This window comes from Xiphias gladius, chromosome 6, assembly GCF_016859285.1.
Source record: "Xiphias gladius isolate SHS-SW01 ecotype Sanya breed wild chromosome 6, ASM1685928v1, whole genome shotgun sequence".
Taxonomy (NCBI): domain Eukaryota; kingdom Metazoa; phylum Chordata; class Actinopteri; order Istiophoriformes; family Xiphiidae; genus Xiphias; species Xiphias gladius.
In genome coordinates this window covers 31,182,958-31,197,882 of record NC_053405.1, presented here as the reverse complement: position 1 = coordinate 31,197,882, position 14,925 = coordinate 31,182,958, and the positions used below count along the sequence as shown (strand labels likewise).

Genomic DNA, 14,925 nt, shown 5'->3' with positions numbered 1-14,925 from the left:
CCTTGACAACATGACTTAAAGGTATTATTTTAACATTGGCTTTCATTTAATACAGACTCAGTCACTCAATGCTTCAAACTAGCCAGCATCCAAAAGATTATAGGCTGTTTTTGTCTTATATAATGATCATTTTGTCGAATAATAACTGATTGTGTTTGACATGTTATAATTGTAGGATTTAATTATAATAAAAAAAGCAATTCCAATGGACCCTCTGCATTTATGCCAACTGCCATGTCATTTAACATAATGTGGCTCAACTCCTTCTTTAGTTGGGAGTAGGGCTGGTTCATTGGTAGGGGTATGGGGATGAGGAGACAGGGCTGCTGAGGCTGAGGCTGCATCTGTTGGACCTGGCACCAGGCAGGGGCAGGGACAACTCATTCGGTATGAATGGCTTGTGAAATTTTTGCCTGCCTGTTGGCTATAATAGGAACAAAATGTAAACACTCAGAATTTTCTGTTAAGATATCAAGTAACTAATAATGGGGGACCAAAAGGTGTCTCTGGATGCGTAGTTTTTACCAAAAAAAAGAATGGCAAAGAAACCTTTAGTTTTATTAGTACACTGTAAATGTACATTGCTGTAGAGGACTCTTTGAGAACCAGAGACATCACTCTTCTTGGACAGACCTCCTGTCTCCTGGACCTGCTGCCCTCCACTGTTTGTTGGCCCTCCGACCACCAGGACTCTGAGATCCCGATGGCCCTCCTGCCTGTAGGGTACCTCCCTGAGCGAGGCAGGTCTGGCTCCCTTTCAGCACTTTCATTGGCCCTACAGGGACCGTGCCCTCCACGACCATCATGGTCTGGGAGCCAGAGAAGTTTTCAGTGTGGGTCAGATTGTAATTGCCCTCCTGGTCCCCACTCTTCTCTACCAGCACCATGTTGGGGCCCTGGTATTGTTCGCTAGACACCACTGTCTGCCCCTGAATAACCATTCCTTTGGCAGGTCCAATCTGGGTGCCGTTAACCAGTACCATGCCCTGCAGGTTGGTGGCCGGTGCCTCAGCCAGCAGCATGGTGTTATGAACCTGTGGCTGGACTACGTAGTGCATCGGCTGCAGCACAGGGGTGGTGGTGTAGTACACAGGCTGCTGCTGCTGTAGCAGGACCATCTGGCCTTGATTTGCTATCCCTCCCCTCACGGTGGCCATGCTTTCCTTCACCATCTGAGAACGCTCAGATGTCTCCCTGAGCACAACCTGCTCTGTTTTGGGGCTTGTTGGCTGCAGCTTGGGTGGAGGGGGCAGCTGTGGGGCAGTCCTGAAAGTTGATACTGAGGTCTGAGTGGAGGCACTGGGCAGAGGAGTGCACACTTGTTTGACTTCAGTTGGGATTGTCTTGCCTCCACACACCTCAGCCAGGGTTTTAAACTTTGGTCCGAGGTCATTGAGGAACTGTAGGTCGTTGTCAGACTCCAGGAGGCTGTAGCCGCCCACTGAACCAGCAGTAGAACCCTGACCTTCATAGTCATAAACCAACAGACTGTCCTTCACTCCAAGATTCTTGTTTCCATTTGTCACCTTCTGTTAAACAGAGAAAAAAGAAGTCATTACCAAGGTTACTTTTTTGTTGAGTGAGCACAATCATGTTCTGTCAAATGTGATACAAATTGTGGTATAATTTGTCTTTTAACAGATGTAGTAATATATAATGTAATATTTAGTAATCACATATTAGAATAATAAAATTCTAATAAAAAAAATGTAATTAATCAGTAGAAATGTTCACATATTAACATCCTAAAGTACAACAAGCGTGTCACCACGCTTGTTCTTGGACATGTTCTTCAAAGATTTTTAAGTTTGTGTTCATAAACTGTTGCTATGTCTATTAACACAGCGGGTTAGTGATTTAAACAGCTCTTTAAAATAAGTTCTTACGAGTTAAGGTCGAACTTTAAAAAAAACCTTTGCGTTAAGTGACAGGACAAGGATAAGCACACAGTTATTTTTTGGTGAAATGTTAAGGCAAAGAAATTTGCAGTTGAGTCTTTCCATCTGTACGTCTTTTATGCAGTTTGATATGTTTTCCCAACATTTGAAAACCATCAACATCATTATGTACAGGACAACAAAAGCCTACTGTGGTTTACAGAAAATAAAAGGTAAAAATATTTAATTGATTCCTCACCTGAGTGTAGTATTGTCCAAGGAAGTGGTCTGGCAGAGCCATGCCATCATAAATTCCGCCACCTCCTCCCGATTCTCTGCCTTCAAACTCAGAGTAGAAGCCACTGCCGATTTGCTGGTTCATCATCCCCCATGTTCCTTTCATATGGTCACTTCCAAAACCTCCTTGATAGATGGCCCTGTTTATCCCATCAATGGAAGTGACTGACTGCGCCATTGCTGAAGTTTTGCTAGCCATGCCGATAACCACATTTGCCATATCTCCATCCATTTGTGCTGGCATGTTCAGCAGTGGCACTTCCTATAATAGCCCAAGGATCCGAATGTTAGAACAGATCCAGCAGTTATTTTGCTGCCTAGTGGCCAAAAATCACTTAATGCATCTTTCAAGCAGACATGATCTCAATAGCAAATGAGCGTGTGTATGCCAATATTCCTGTCCTCACCAGTCATTGATTTAGTGTTTCAAAGGTCAATATATTGGTTTTACCGTGTTCTCTCCTTGGCCCTCAGTGCGGTAGTTAATGAGGTGTGATTTGGTGTCGAAAGGTATTTCAGTAAAGCCCCCTGACAGACCCGCAGCCCCCCCCCATTGGCAGAAGAGCAGCAACAGAGGAATGACTGTAAAAACAAAGACAAACTTTTAATTTAACGTAATGGCTGCCAAAGTGTTTTGTGGGGACTGCAGTGATTCTCTGTGGTCCTACAAAAAAGGAGGTGTAGTTTCAGTTTGCCTGGCACAGTATAATGAGGTTATGTCCTCTCTTGTAATAGGCAACTCATGATCAGTGCTGCAAACCCCACCCCAAATTCCTGAATCTTTCAACCCTGGTTTCTCTGTTGGAAACGCAGGCAGGGGAACTGAGTTCCTCAAAAAGGAAAGGTCCTGCAATTGAAACACACCTTTACTGATATCACCAATAATGATATGAATATTTAGGAGTAAAAAAAAGCAGATAATAGAAATTAGTCCAATATTCATTTTTTAACATGCACACATAACATGAACATTTATGACGAGGGTCCCTTAAATTTGCTCATTAAAAAATTGTAACCAGTGTATGTACTGAGCAGGACATTTAACATCTGAAAAATAATTGTGTCAGTGCTAGATAAAATAAGGTAAGAGAAGACCAAACGTTATTATTGATCCTGAGAGGGGAAATTCATGTTACAGCAGTACCACTGATGATTTTAGACTATTTCTATGGATGTTCAAGCAGCCTAAATTTAATCTCAGCGCCCCTAATTAATAATAGTATTTATTTAATTAATTATTATTATTTTCTGAAATTATTTTTAGCCCTCCGTCTCAAGATTTTGTGAACTTGTCTGTTTGAGACAGGGGCCAAACAATTACATGTTCAAATGGCTTTAGTTATTTGTATAGTATTCTTTAGAAAGCCATGATGCTACACACTCTGGTACAGTAGGTGGCGGCAATCACCTTTTACGTTGGGTAGTCCGCCATGCTGTTAAAGAAGAAGTAGGTCAAGCTAATGAATTTCATGGTGCAAATTAAAAACACAAGTAAGTTGAGATGTTAGCGAATAAAACTGCTGAATGTTCTGATGGAGAACATTTGGTGAAATTGGTCATTATTACTTTGACTAAGAAAGTGTATATAGCATGTAGTAGTCTCAATTGAACTAAAGTTATTTAGTATTTAAAAGTACCAGCCGTCATCTCTGTAAAGAGAATAAGGAAGTATTATGTTACATTTGAAAAGACATGTACACTGTCTATGATGTAATTTTGGTCTTGGTTTTTAATTATTAGCTCTAGTGTAACACAAGAGCTAATAAATCAATGGCCTAAACTGGACATAAACTGGACATAAACGCAACTCAGCCTGTCTTCACATTGTCTTGAGCACAGTGAAAGTGTTCAGTGTTTTATCACACAACTCTTCTCAGAATGAGCATCACATCAAACTTACGCGCCAACAGTAGAAGGCCCAGGAATAACAGTCCAATGCCTGCAGGACCTAACTCTGCTCTTTTGTTGGGCTGACCATTGGTGCCTTTTTTCCCACACACTACTCCATCCTCACAGGTACAAACTTGGACTCTCATTTTCTGTGGTTCTGGACAGGCATCTCCCTGCTCGTCCCTCACCACAAACTCCACCTCATAGAAACCAGGCCATGGGGACACCAGGGCCCTCAGGATAGCTGCAGTGTCTGCCGGCAACAAGTCAAACATAAGAAATGTGTAGAAAATCAATATGGTTTACTCTAAAGGTACTGGGTAACAGAGCAAAAGGTTCTGTACATTCTGGAAGTCCACCTGTCTAAAATGCATTCAGTACATTCCACAGTCCGCTCAAGTTCAGGACTTTTGTTTCCTGTCATTCCCTTCTTTCCCCATTTGTCTCTTTCGGTACTGTACTGTCTAATAAAATCTAAATGATTCCTGCTTTTCCACAGTTTATACATTAGAATTTAAAACTTAGAGCAAGTTTCAAAGAATAACTTTACACCCCCTGAAAATGCCATCTTTGTTGACCTCCGGTGGTTCAAATTCTCACCTTGCTGCAGTGATGTACAGGTGTACTTCAGGGCCCCATGACTTCACTGCTGGGTTTAGTGACAGGTGCAACAGAGCACGTCTGACTTTACCTAATCACACTTTAATTATTTTATATCCACAAAGAAAGGTGCACGAATTCTGTGATTGTGAACACTCTTCTCTACTTGTTGAGTACTGCCCCCCCCCCCACTCTTATCTACTGCCCCCCCCCATCATGAAGCGTCGGCCATACTATCTCCTGAGGGAGTTCACCACTGTTGTTACTGTAGCAGTGTGCCTATGAGAGCTGTACAGTGGCATCAGTGATCAACAAACAGGAGATCCGGACAGAATATTCATCACTGTTGATGCAAATTTAAAGACTGTTTCAAATTTAAAGACTGTCATGTTTGCCACAAAAGAAGCAAATGCACTGCATACTCTGAGTTCATAGTTCCTCTTAAATCATCTGGAATAATACAGCATCCATCCTTAGGAACCTGTGGTCCATCAGAGCTGTCAGGACATTTTTCATTTAAGCAGACTCCAAATACAACTTCCTCTGGTTCATCAAATCAAATATAGGTACCCAGAAATGTACCCAAATGTCTAAACTAATGTTTAGACATGGTGGTGGTCACTTCAGTTAATAATGAATAAGTGAAGGCAATAATGGAGACATGTTAACTATTAATAATGTACAGTTTATTATTGCCTTGAAGCAATACTTCTTTACTTATACTTGTTTTTTAAATGTGCCCTCTTCTTTAAGTGTGTGCCCCAGTCTGCCCCCCCCCAATGTGTTACAAACAAGTAAAGGATGGTCTCAAGCCAAGGTAGAAAACTGAATTAATAAAAAAAATAACACACACTACAATACCTTGCAATCACATTAAATACTATCAGTACAACTGAACAAATCAGCTGTGTCCCTTTTAAACAGACCTACTTTTGTCACTCATCTATACTTTCATGATCTCAAGCTGCTTAACGCTTGCATGTCTCCCACATCTGGATTATGGCAGTATTCTCCTCACCATTAAGATGCTCCACTTGCCACTTGCCCTCAGTTCCTTCTGGGACAATGACAAAGTCAAAAGGAGGTCCGTTAGGAAATGCATCCTCATCTTTAGCGTTCACAATAACAGCATCATCCATAGCACACATAGTCTGGATGTTACTGGTCAGGGTGGGGCAGTGGTCATTAAAATCTTCCACCTGGATGGCCACAGTGCCGGTGGCTGTTTCTGCAGGCATGTCTTTGTTAGAAAAACACAAATAAGAACCGATCATTCAACATTTTCTTAAATTATCTTTCCTTGCCTCAGAGACAAGTTCAGAAACAAACGCTTCACTCTCCATGCTGCTTGACAACAACTGTACACAATTGGTTGCCCTGCTAATGATGTGTTCAGTTTGAAGAAGATGCAGATTTTTTTCTCTGCTTGATTCTTGTGAATTTGATTTCTTTAGTTTTTGTGCAGGCTGTACAGACGTTAAATGTAGCTAGCTAGCAACTTACTGGATATGTGTTCATGTTACAGCTTGCATTTTCCTATTTACTATATATCCAGTACATTCATGACCTGCAGGAGATGGTCCATTTTTCCTCACCTCTCGCAGGTCAAATTGTCAACTTTTTACACAAGAAACTGAAAACAGACACCTGAATTTCTATTTAATTTGCTCTGGATGTTGATGGCCCCCAAAGGATGTATCCTAATCTTACTTCTGGATGAAAATGTGAACACCAAAAATTTGAATGAAATATTTGTCTATGTTCCAGAAAGGATAATCATTTGTGATTTTAAGGACTCTTTGGTCTTTTCTCTGGAGCCATCCTCAAAGCATACTTTACATTTCAGCTCCACTATAGGCAAGGCTGTGTGATTAGCAAAAATTCTCAGAGTTTTTGTTTCATCTATGACTTTCATGTTGTGGTATGTATGGGGTAAACACTTTAACCTTGTAAAAGCTGCTGGTAGAGTTTAGAGCTTTGTGTGTAGTGCCTTTCCTCATCTACGTTTAACTAAGAGTACTAGTCTTACATGTAAAACATCTGGAGCTGCAGCAGATATATATTGGAAGAGTGTACCTTCTGTAATGCAGAGTACTTTGGCAATATATGTCCCATTAACAAGGAATGGAGATTCTCTGTCAGGCATCTTGTTCAGTTTGATCTCAGCTGTCTTTGGGTCGATGGTTAGCCAGTTGTCAGGGTCTGAGCCCTTGGCATACCTACAGAAGAAATGTACTGTGTCAGTTATTATTATTGAGTGTAGAAAATGAAGCTTACATTATAGTTTTAACTGTAGAGGCTTTCATGTGTATGTGTTTGTGTATGCATTGACCTGACATTCTCAGCTGGTTTCCCAGTGTCTCCATCTATTGCAGGGTAGCGGGCAATAACATCTTTAATGTTGATGGAGTGGCCACCCTCTGAGATGGGAATGGCTTTGACTTTGGGGTCAAAACGTGGCCCTTCAGGCTGGTTCTTCACATTGACTTTGATTGGATAGGTTTTAAAATATGTCCCACTTTGCCATGATGATCCTCCAGATCCAACTCCTGCACCAGCACCACTTGCACTAATTGATCCACTTGTTCCACTTGTTCCACTTGTTCCACTTGTTCCCCCTGCCCCCCCTGTACCCCCTGCTCCACCTGCTCCACCTTCTCCACCTGCTCCACCTGCTCCACCTGCAAAACCTATACCAGCTCCAGCATTTACCACCGATCCATCAAATGGTGGAGCCTTGTTTCTCACAGTTAGTCCTAGTTCAAGGTCTTTGACATCCTCATAATTCACAGCCTGGGAAATGGCACACACATACACAAAGAAAATACTTTATTAGTATAACAAAACAGTTATTAACATTTGTCAATACAGGCTCACTAAACTGAGTAAAATGAGGAGTGAAATGCAGATGCTGTGTTTTGTGTACATACAATAATTAAGATAATGTATCTGGCTGAGTCATTTCACATTCAAATCACATGTTCTGCACATAAAAGTTGATCAGTAGATGAGATAAAAACTTGATTTGAGGTTAGTGTTACAGTTAGTGTTTGAGGTTAGTGGTTAGTGTTGAGGGTAGACTGCTAAACTATTTTAAGATCAGGCATACATTTTTGTAAATAAATAAATGAATAAATTGCCTACAGAGAATGGCTACCTTAGTGTGGTGGAAGGGTTTGCATCCACTCATGATCCTCGGAGCTAGTTTCTCAGGGGCAATAGCTCCTGTTTGGGTCACTCAAGGAAAGTCCCAGATGAGGGGTCAGACAAAAAGTGTTTCCAAAAACCTACCACACATGGAATACAGAGACCAGGCTCAAGCCTCTGGTGACTGGGCCTATAGCCATGGGTTCTAGTCAGTCTCATTCCAAAGGTATGACATGAGGCTGCTGCCTTCTGGGCCCACCACTTGCAAGGCTGGATGTAAGGCTCAGTTACATACCCAATTGGGTGGCCTTGTTATGCTGCTTGTTAGGCTACGAAACCTGGCTCTAGGGCTGTGAAACATCCCTTCTCTGGTAGTGAAGGACCCCGAGCTAGTATAGGAGGTAGATATAGTTGAAACCTGGAGGTGGTTGATTGAGAGGGCTAGCCTGCCTGATGTTAACTTGGTATCTTGTTGATGGACTTTGTGTTTTTCATGGAATGGCCATAACAAAAGCAATATTCGAACAATAGATGGTCCATAACTGTACCTGGTACCAGAACACCTTATACAAACGGTTGATGATTGACTTTGTAATAGTTTCATCATACCTGCAATGTATGTCTTGAGCACTCTGGTAAGAAGAGGAGCAGAGATGTCAACTGATTAACAACTGGTAGTAAGGTTGCCAGACACATCTGGGTTAACCGGGAGCATCAGGCTGAGGCCAAGCTCCAGAAGAATTATCAGGAGGACAGACGAACTGCAGCTTCTGTAGTTGTGGAAACTAAACCTTGTTTGTGGGAGGAGTTTAGGGAGGCCATGAAGAAGGACTTTAGGTTGGTCTCAGAGAGGTTCTTGGAAACTGTCAAGACAACCCACGAGGGGGACGCAGGGCTCAGTCTAGGCTGTTTTCAGCAAGGAAGAGACTACTGACACATACTGAGGATACTGTCGGAAGTAAAACTTGGAGGAACCCTTGAACCCCTCTATCCTCTACAGGGGAGGCAGAGCTGGAAGGCTTGAGAGGAGCCTTATCCATTTCTCTGGCAGAGTTCACTGAGGTAGTCCTAAAGCTTTGCATTGGCAAGGCACCAGGGCTGGATGAAATCCACCCTGAGATGTTGATGGCTCTGGATATTATGAGGCATGTCTATTCAAAGTCACATGGAGATCAGGCACAGTGCCCGTGGCAGAGCAGGGCAGAAGTTCCTATCTTTAACACAGGGTACTGAGGGCTCTGAGGGTGATCTCCAAATATCAGGGAAACACAATAGTCAGACGTCCTGGTAAATCCTATGCTGCCCTATGTATTGTTAAACCGCAGAATCAGAAGGAGTGATGTGGATTCTATCCTGGTTGTGGAACAGTGGGGCAGCTGTTTACCCTTACAAGGCTACTGGAGGGGTCATGAGAGTTTGCCCATCTGGTCTACATGTGTTTTGTGGACTATGAGAAGGCAGATGAAAATCTGTAAATCAATCATACTTGTTCTCAGATGTCTGCATAATGTACTCCATTTCTATAAAGTCCCAGTGGCCTTGCTCGACAGTACCTTACCTACTCCTCTTACCTACTTGTTCAATATGACTCTATCAGAACTCTTAGGTCTTCTGGCTCAGGCCCTGGGTTAAATCAAGTTGGTGAAGCAACTGTTGATTTTTGGATTCCAGACTGTCAGACTGAAAAGCTTCCTGTTCTGAATTTGTGTGTATGGATAGATAGATAGATAGATAGATAGATAGATAGATAGATAGATAGATAGATAGATAGATAGATAGATAGATAGATAGATAAATAATTTTTCCTCAAGGAGAAAATTCTTTTCCACAATAGATGCATACACGACACAAACAATTAGGACATACAATGTCATTAGGACACCCCTCCCTTCCATCATAAACACCACTAGGAGACAAATGGTGGGTTTTAATTAAGGTTCCGCAGACTTTCTGGACCCACTATGTGACCTTGTAACCTTTTTATAGTAAACTCTTCACATTCTCAGGACTTTCCAGATGAACTTCTCACCCTACAATAAAGGCATCAAACATAACATACAGACCTGACATAGACCTGGCAATACCATCTTCAACCTGGAGAAACTGACGTTTTGCTCTGATAATAAATTAACAGCAGGATGTGAACTTTCATTGACACACTACTGGTCAGCCAGCTGTGGAACTCTAAAAAACAAAAAAGGACAAGATACAAATGTCTTCCTTGGAACAAAGGACAAAAGTCTGCATTCAATATTCCATATTTTGTTCCATAAAGAAGAAAATCAGAATCAAACACATAACTGCTCAGCAGTCTTTTCCTCTCTCTCGTCGTAAATTATAGCTGCATGCTTTACGGACATATGCTGCTACTTACACTTTGTTTAAAAAACATGTCTGAAACTTACAGGACTTGTTTAACTTTTCGGAAATCAGTTAATTACTCAGCAATTGTTGTTTCTATGATGTAAAATGACTGAGTTATGAAATTTAAAACTTAATGCAACCCTAGTTCCTCTATTAACAGCACTGAAGATAATTTTGATAACTAACTTGTCTTATACCATTCTAAATAATCTCCATCATGTCCCGCTCTGCTCCTAAGGTCATGTTTTTCTGAGTTTTGTCATTTGTTGTTGTGTTTCCTGTTTTATTTTGGTGTCAATAAACTCTTTCCTTTTGTTTCAATCTTTTCTTTTGTTATCATGATCTCAGAGAGGTGTTCAGCAAGTCTCGTACCACCTCCCTACCTACTCACCATGAGTACAATTGTGCCATTGAGCTACTTCTTGGTACGTCTCCACCCCAAAAAAAGCCTCAACTCTTTGGTCCGCTCCATAAAGGGAGGCTAAGGACAAATACATTTCTGCCTCACTGAAAAGTGGGATTATCCGTCCATCCTCCTCACCCACTGGAGCTGGATTTTTCTTCATAGACAAAAAAGAGAAATTACTCCGCCCCTGCCTCAGCTATCGTGGCTTCAATTACATCTCCATCAAAAACAGGTACTCATTCCCTTTAATTTCCTCTGCTTTTGTGCAGTTACAAGGTACTAAGATCTTCTCCAAGATAGACCTTAGAAATGCCTATCACTTTGTGAGGATTAGGGAGGAGGATGAATGGAAGACAGCTTTTAACACTCCCCGTGGCCATTACAAGTATCTTGTGATGCAGTTTGGAGTAACTAATGCCAAAGCTGTGTTTCAGGCATCAGTGAATGATGTCTGTCTTCTTTACCTGGATGATATCCTCATCTTCTCTCTGGATGAGCAAGCCCACACACAGCATGTCGGACAAGTCCTGCAACAGCTAGATCATGAGCTCTTCATCAAAGCTGAAGAGTGTGAGATTCACATCTCATCAGTTTTTTTCCTAGGCATCATTGTCTCCAACCCCCACTAGCAGAAAGCAGCTCCAACATTTCCTAGGTTTTTCCAACTTTTCAGATGTTTCATAAGAAAATTCTGTTCAGTTCTGTCACTGCTAGCTTGCAAACCCAAACCTCCTCTCATGTCCAGTTTCAGTGGTCCTCCCAAGGAGATCAGGCCTTTAAAAAAACTTAGGACAAGTTTTACCTTCACCCCCATTGTCACTCTCCCTGACCCTCATCTCCAGTTCATTGTGGAGGTGGATGCTTCGGATGTAGGCTTCGGGGCTGTTATTTCTCAACGTTCCCCACAGGATAACAAGTTTCATCCCTGCACCTTCCTGTCCAGGAAGCTATCTCCCGCGTAGAGGAACTATGATGTGGGTAAAAGAGACGGTGGGCAGTCAAAGTGGCACTGGAGGAGTGGAGGCACTGGTTGGAGGGAGCAGAACAACCATTCTTAGTTTGGACTAACCACATGAACCTGGAGTACATCCGGGTAGCTAAACGACAAGCAAGGTGGGCCCTCTTTTTCAGCAGATTTAGCTTTACTCTTTTTTACCGCCCAGGCTCCAAGAACATTGAATCTGATGCTCTGTCCCACCAGTTTGACTCCTACTCCTTCTGGAAGCTCCCCTCTTACATTTTGCCCCCCTCCTCTGTGGTGGAGGAGTCAGTTACATGGCGAATAGAGAAGAGACTCAAGCAGACCAATGCTAACACTCCTGCAGAAGACGGTTGCCCTCCAAACCTGTTGTTTGTCCACTCCTCCCTCTTCTCCTGCCATCCTGGTATAGGGCGAACCACCTTTGTTATCAAGCAACGTTTCTGGTGGCCATGCATGGAGTAAGAGGTCTGAGAAAGCCCTTTGGCTGTTCCCTATCACTCCTGGTCTGACATTATTTGACTTTATCACTGGACTTCCACCTTCAAAAGGTAACACCACCATTCTCATGGTGGTAGATCGATTTTCTGAGATGGTGCATTTAATCCTCTGCCTTAACTGCCCTCAGCCGATCATGCAGTCCCATCTGTTCCGTCTGCATGGATTTCCTAAAGACTTATTGTCATTAGTTTTGTCATTTTTTGTAGTGTTTCCTGTTTTATTTTGGTGTCACTAACTCTTCCTCTTGTTTAAAATCACCACTACCTGCCCTTGTGTGTTTCCCGCAATAGTGATTGTGTGCCCCTCCCTTGATTTGTGTTGTCTGTGGCCTATTGTCTCCCCTCTACCAGTGTATTTGTTCTCTGTACTCCCTTCCCTCTGTGCCAGTTCGTCTTTGTTCCTTCTGACAAGCCTTCCAGTTTTCTCCTAGTGTTAGTGTTCCTGGTTTTTGTTTGTTCATTGTCTAGTCTTGGCATGGTTGTTTACCTCGCCTTTGTGGATTTGTATACTTGCCCTGTTCTGCCTGCCTGTATACTGACCTTTTTTCCAAGCAAAGACTTTGCTTCTTGTGGAACCCTAAACTATGTCCTGAGTCGTGCGTTTGAGTCTTCTTGCATTTTGGTTACCAGAGTCTCACTCCCTACTGCACTGTAATTGTTATTATATGCTTTTCTTCATATTCTATGTAATACACTATACAATTTATGTTTATCATTATTGATTCACCATAGTAAAAGCTGAAGTGTGTGATCTCTGTGCGTAAAACTTTAATTACTTTACTTTAATTTACTTTACTTTAAACTTTAATTTAATAAATCTCCCTTATTAAGTAATTTCAAAATCAGCTCCTCCTTCCCTGGTCTCTACAACCAAAGAAGCAGATCGTCATCGGAGGAAAGTTACAACTCAGCACAAATATCCATGTGATAAAAAGAACCGCACCCTAAACTCAGGAGAAATTTCCTGGGCACATTTTGCAGTACTAGTTTTATTGTCTATTTTTGTACTTTAGTCAATCTTGCCGGATAGTATTTTTAAAGTTTTGTTGCCCAGCCAGTGAAATTACTGTCAGGACTATTTAACAAGTCTAGTTAAGGAAAGTGAAACTATCAGAGTTTATTTGACACCAACTTCAAAGGACCACGGAAGCACCAGAGAGACGGCATCTTCCAGAACTTCTGCCTCTTTGGCAAAGAGCCATCCTCAGCCTTAACATCTGTTCCACTAGCTGGAACAAGGTCATATGCTGAGCAGCCCCGCTTCCACACACTTGTTGCCTGACAACCACTGCGTCTCAGACAGCACCAAATGGCTGGGAAGCTGCGAGTGGAGTCAGCAGTCAACCACTTTAGATCCAAATAAAAGGGGCCAGCTTTGATCCGACGTCACAGAGTAATCTAAACTTTACTTCTGCTACCTAGAGTTGGTGTTGGATAGTGCTCTAAATTATTAATTTTTATTCCCTAGAAATTATTCATTCCCCTAGCGTTATCTCTGAGAATTCCAATTCACACACTTTATTTCACTATTGCAAAACTAAGGGATCAGTTAATTTTATCCCTCAAAGATCCATTTTATTCATCTGTTTGATTCTCATTCCATTGCTCTATGTTCATTACTAATGCTGCATTTATTCAGTTACTTATAGATGTTACAAAAAATAACCTTATTTGTTGTTTTAAGGCAAAAACATGAGATCGCTACACTGAGAGCTTATTTAGTTCTGATTATAAAACTAATTATTTGGTTTTGTCCATTTTCCTTTTAAAAAATTATAAGGTGGTGCCCTACAAGAAGTGCAGATTTAAATTTATATCTAAAGTGTGGCCTTTTGTTTCACTACAACAGACTTATACAGAGTTATACAAAATACAGGGTTAACAGGAACACTTAACATAAATTGACACTCTACACACAGCAGGCTGGATTTCTCGTAACTTAGGAGGGGGTTAGTAATTTAAAGCTGGTATGGCGTTAAGGACAAAACTCATGCTAATATGGGCCTTTCCAAACATGGGTAGTCTATACCTATGGTCAGAAGGTAGGGGGGTTAAAGCGCTGGTAGAGTGGGTGGTCTGTGTCATGTGTGATTGTGAGTGCTTTGTAGATCAGGGATGAGGTGAAGTTATCTTTAAGAGTTTGTTCTTATTGGTGAATTTACGAAAATTGAAAAAAAAAAAAAACAGATGGCATCATACATGTACTCTGAACTCATTTAATAGAGAATTATGAAATATAAGGACTCGTAGGCCACACATCTAATTAAATAATGAAATTAATTAAATTAATCAGTCTAATATCAGAAGCCATGACTTCCCATTTCAATGGCTCTCCAATCTCTTCAAAAGAACTCAGAGCCATGACTGGGCTTAAAATAATGAAAATTTATTAACTATGGTCTACTAACACAGGATAAATGCAATGACTGATAATTAAGACACAAAGTGGAGGAAAAAAGAAATATTAACCAGACATGATGAGTGGGTAATGTGATAAATTGGGAGATAATGTGTTTAGGTTATGGCTGGTATGGCTATAACACTATAAGGATCCTAGGACATCTATAAATTAAGTTTTAAGGATCGGAAGATGTTACCAATATTTCGACATCAACTCAGTCATAAGCAAAATAATAGATGTCTTTGCCTGGTTTAGTTGGTGATCTGGAGGCTTTTGGCTGGAACCATAGCAGTTGATAGCTGCGGGTGTAACTTTTCACTTTAACTTTTCCTGGACTCTGGTTTGATTCTCCCTATGGCGTTGTGGGTAGATGACAGGATCTGCCAATGTTCTCCACTCTTTCAGTGTTTATTAGACCACTAGACTTCTCTCCTTTGGCACTGCTGTTGATTTCTCAGTAGGCT

At 41.5% G+C, this 14,925-nt stretch overlaps 1 protein-coding gene across 1 annotated transcript in view; it reads right to left on the bottom strand.

Annotated features, from left to right (window-relative positions):
• Positions 1–519: 519 nt before the first annotated feature.
• Positions 520–14,925, bottom strand: part of LOC120790329 (desmoglein-2-like) — a 30,741-nt gene continuing 16,335 nt past the window's right edge. The window contains exons 8-15 of the mRNA XM_040127723.1: positions 7,274–7,457; positions 6,997–7,213; positions 6,741–6,883; positions 5,683–5,904; positions 4,075–4,317; positions 2,626–2,756; positions 2,137–2,436; positions 520–1,529 (exon numbers count right to left, since the gene is read on the bottom strand). Coding sequence (XP_039983657.1) covers positions 615–1,529; positions 2,137–2,436; positions 2,626–2,756; positions 4,075–4,317; positions 5,683–5,904; positions 6,741–6,883; positions 6,997–7,213; positions 7,274–7,457 — 2,355 coding nt within the window. The 3' untranslated portion in view covers positions 520–614. The remainder of the gene's footprint in view (positions 1,530–2,136; positions 2,437–2,625; positions 2,757–4,074; positions 4,318–5,682; positions 5,905–6,740; positions 6,884–6,996; positions 7,214–7,273; positions 7,458–14,925) is intronic.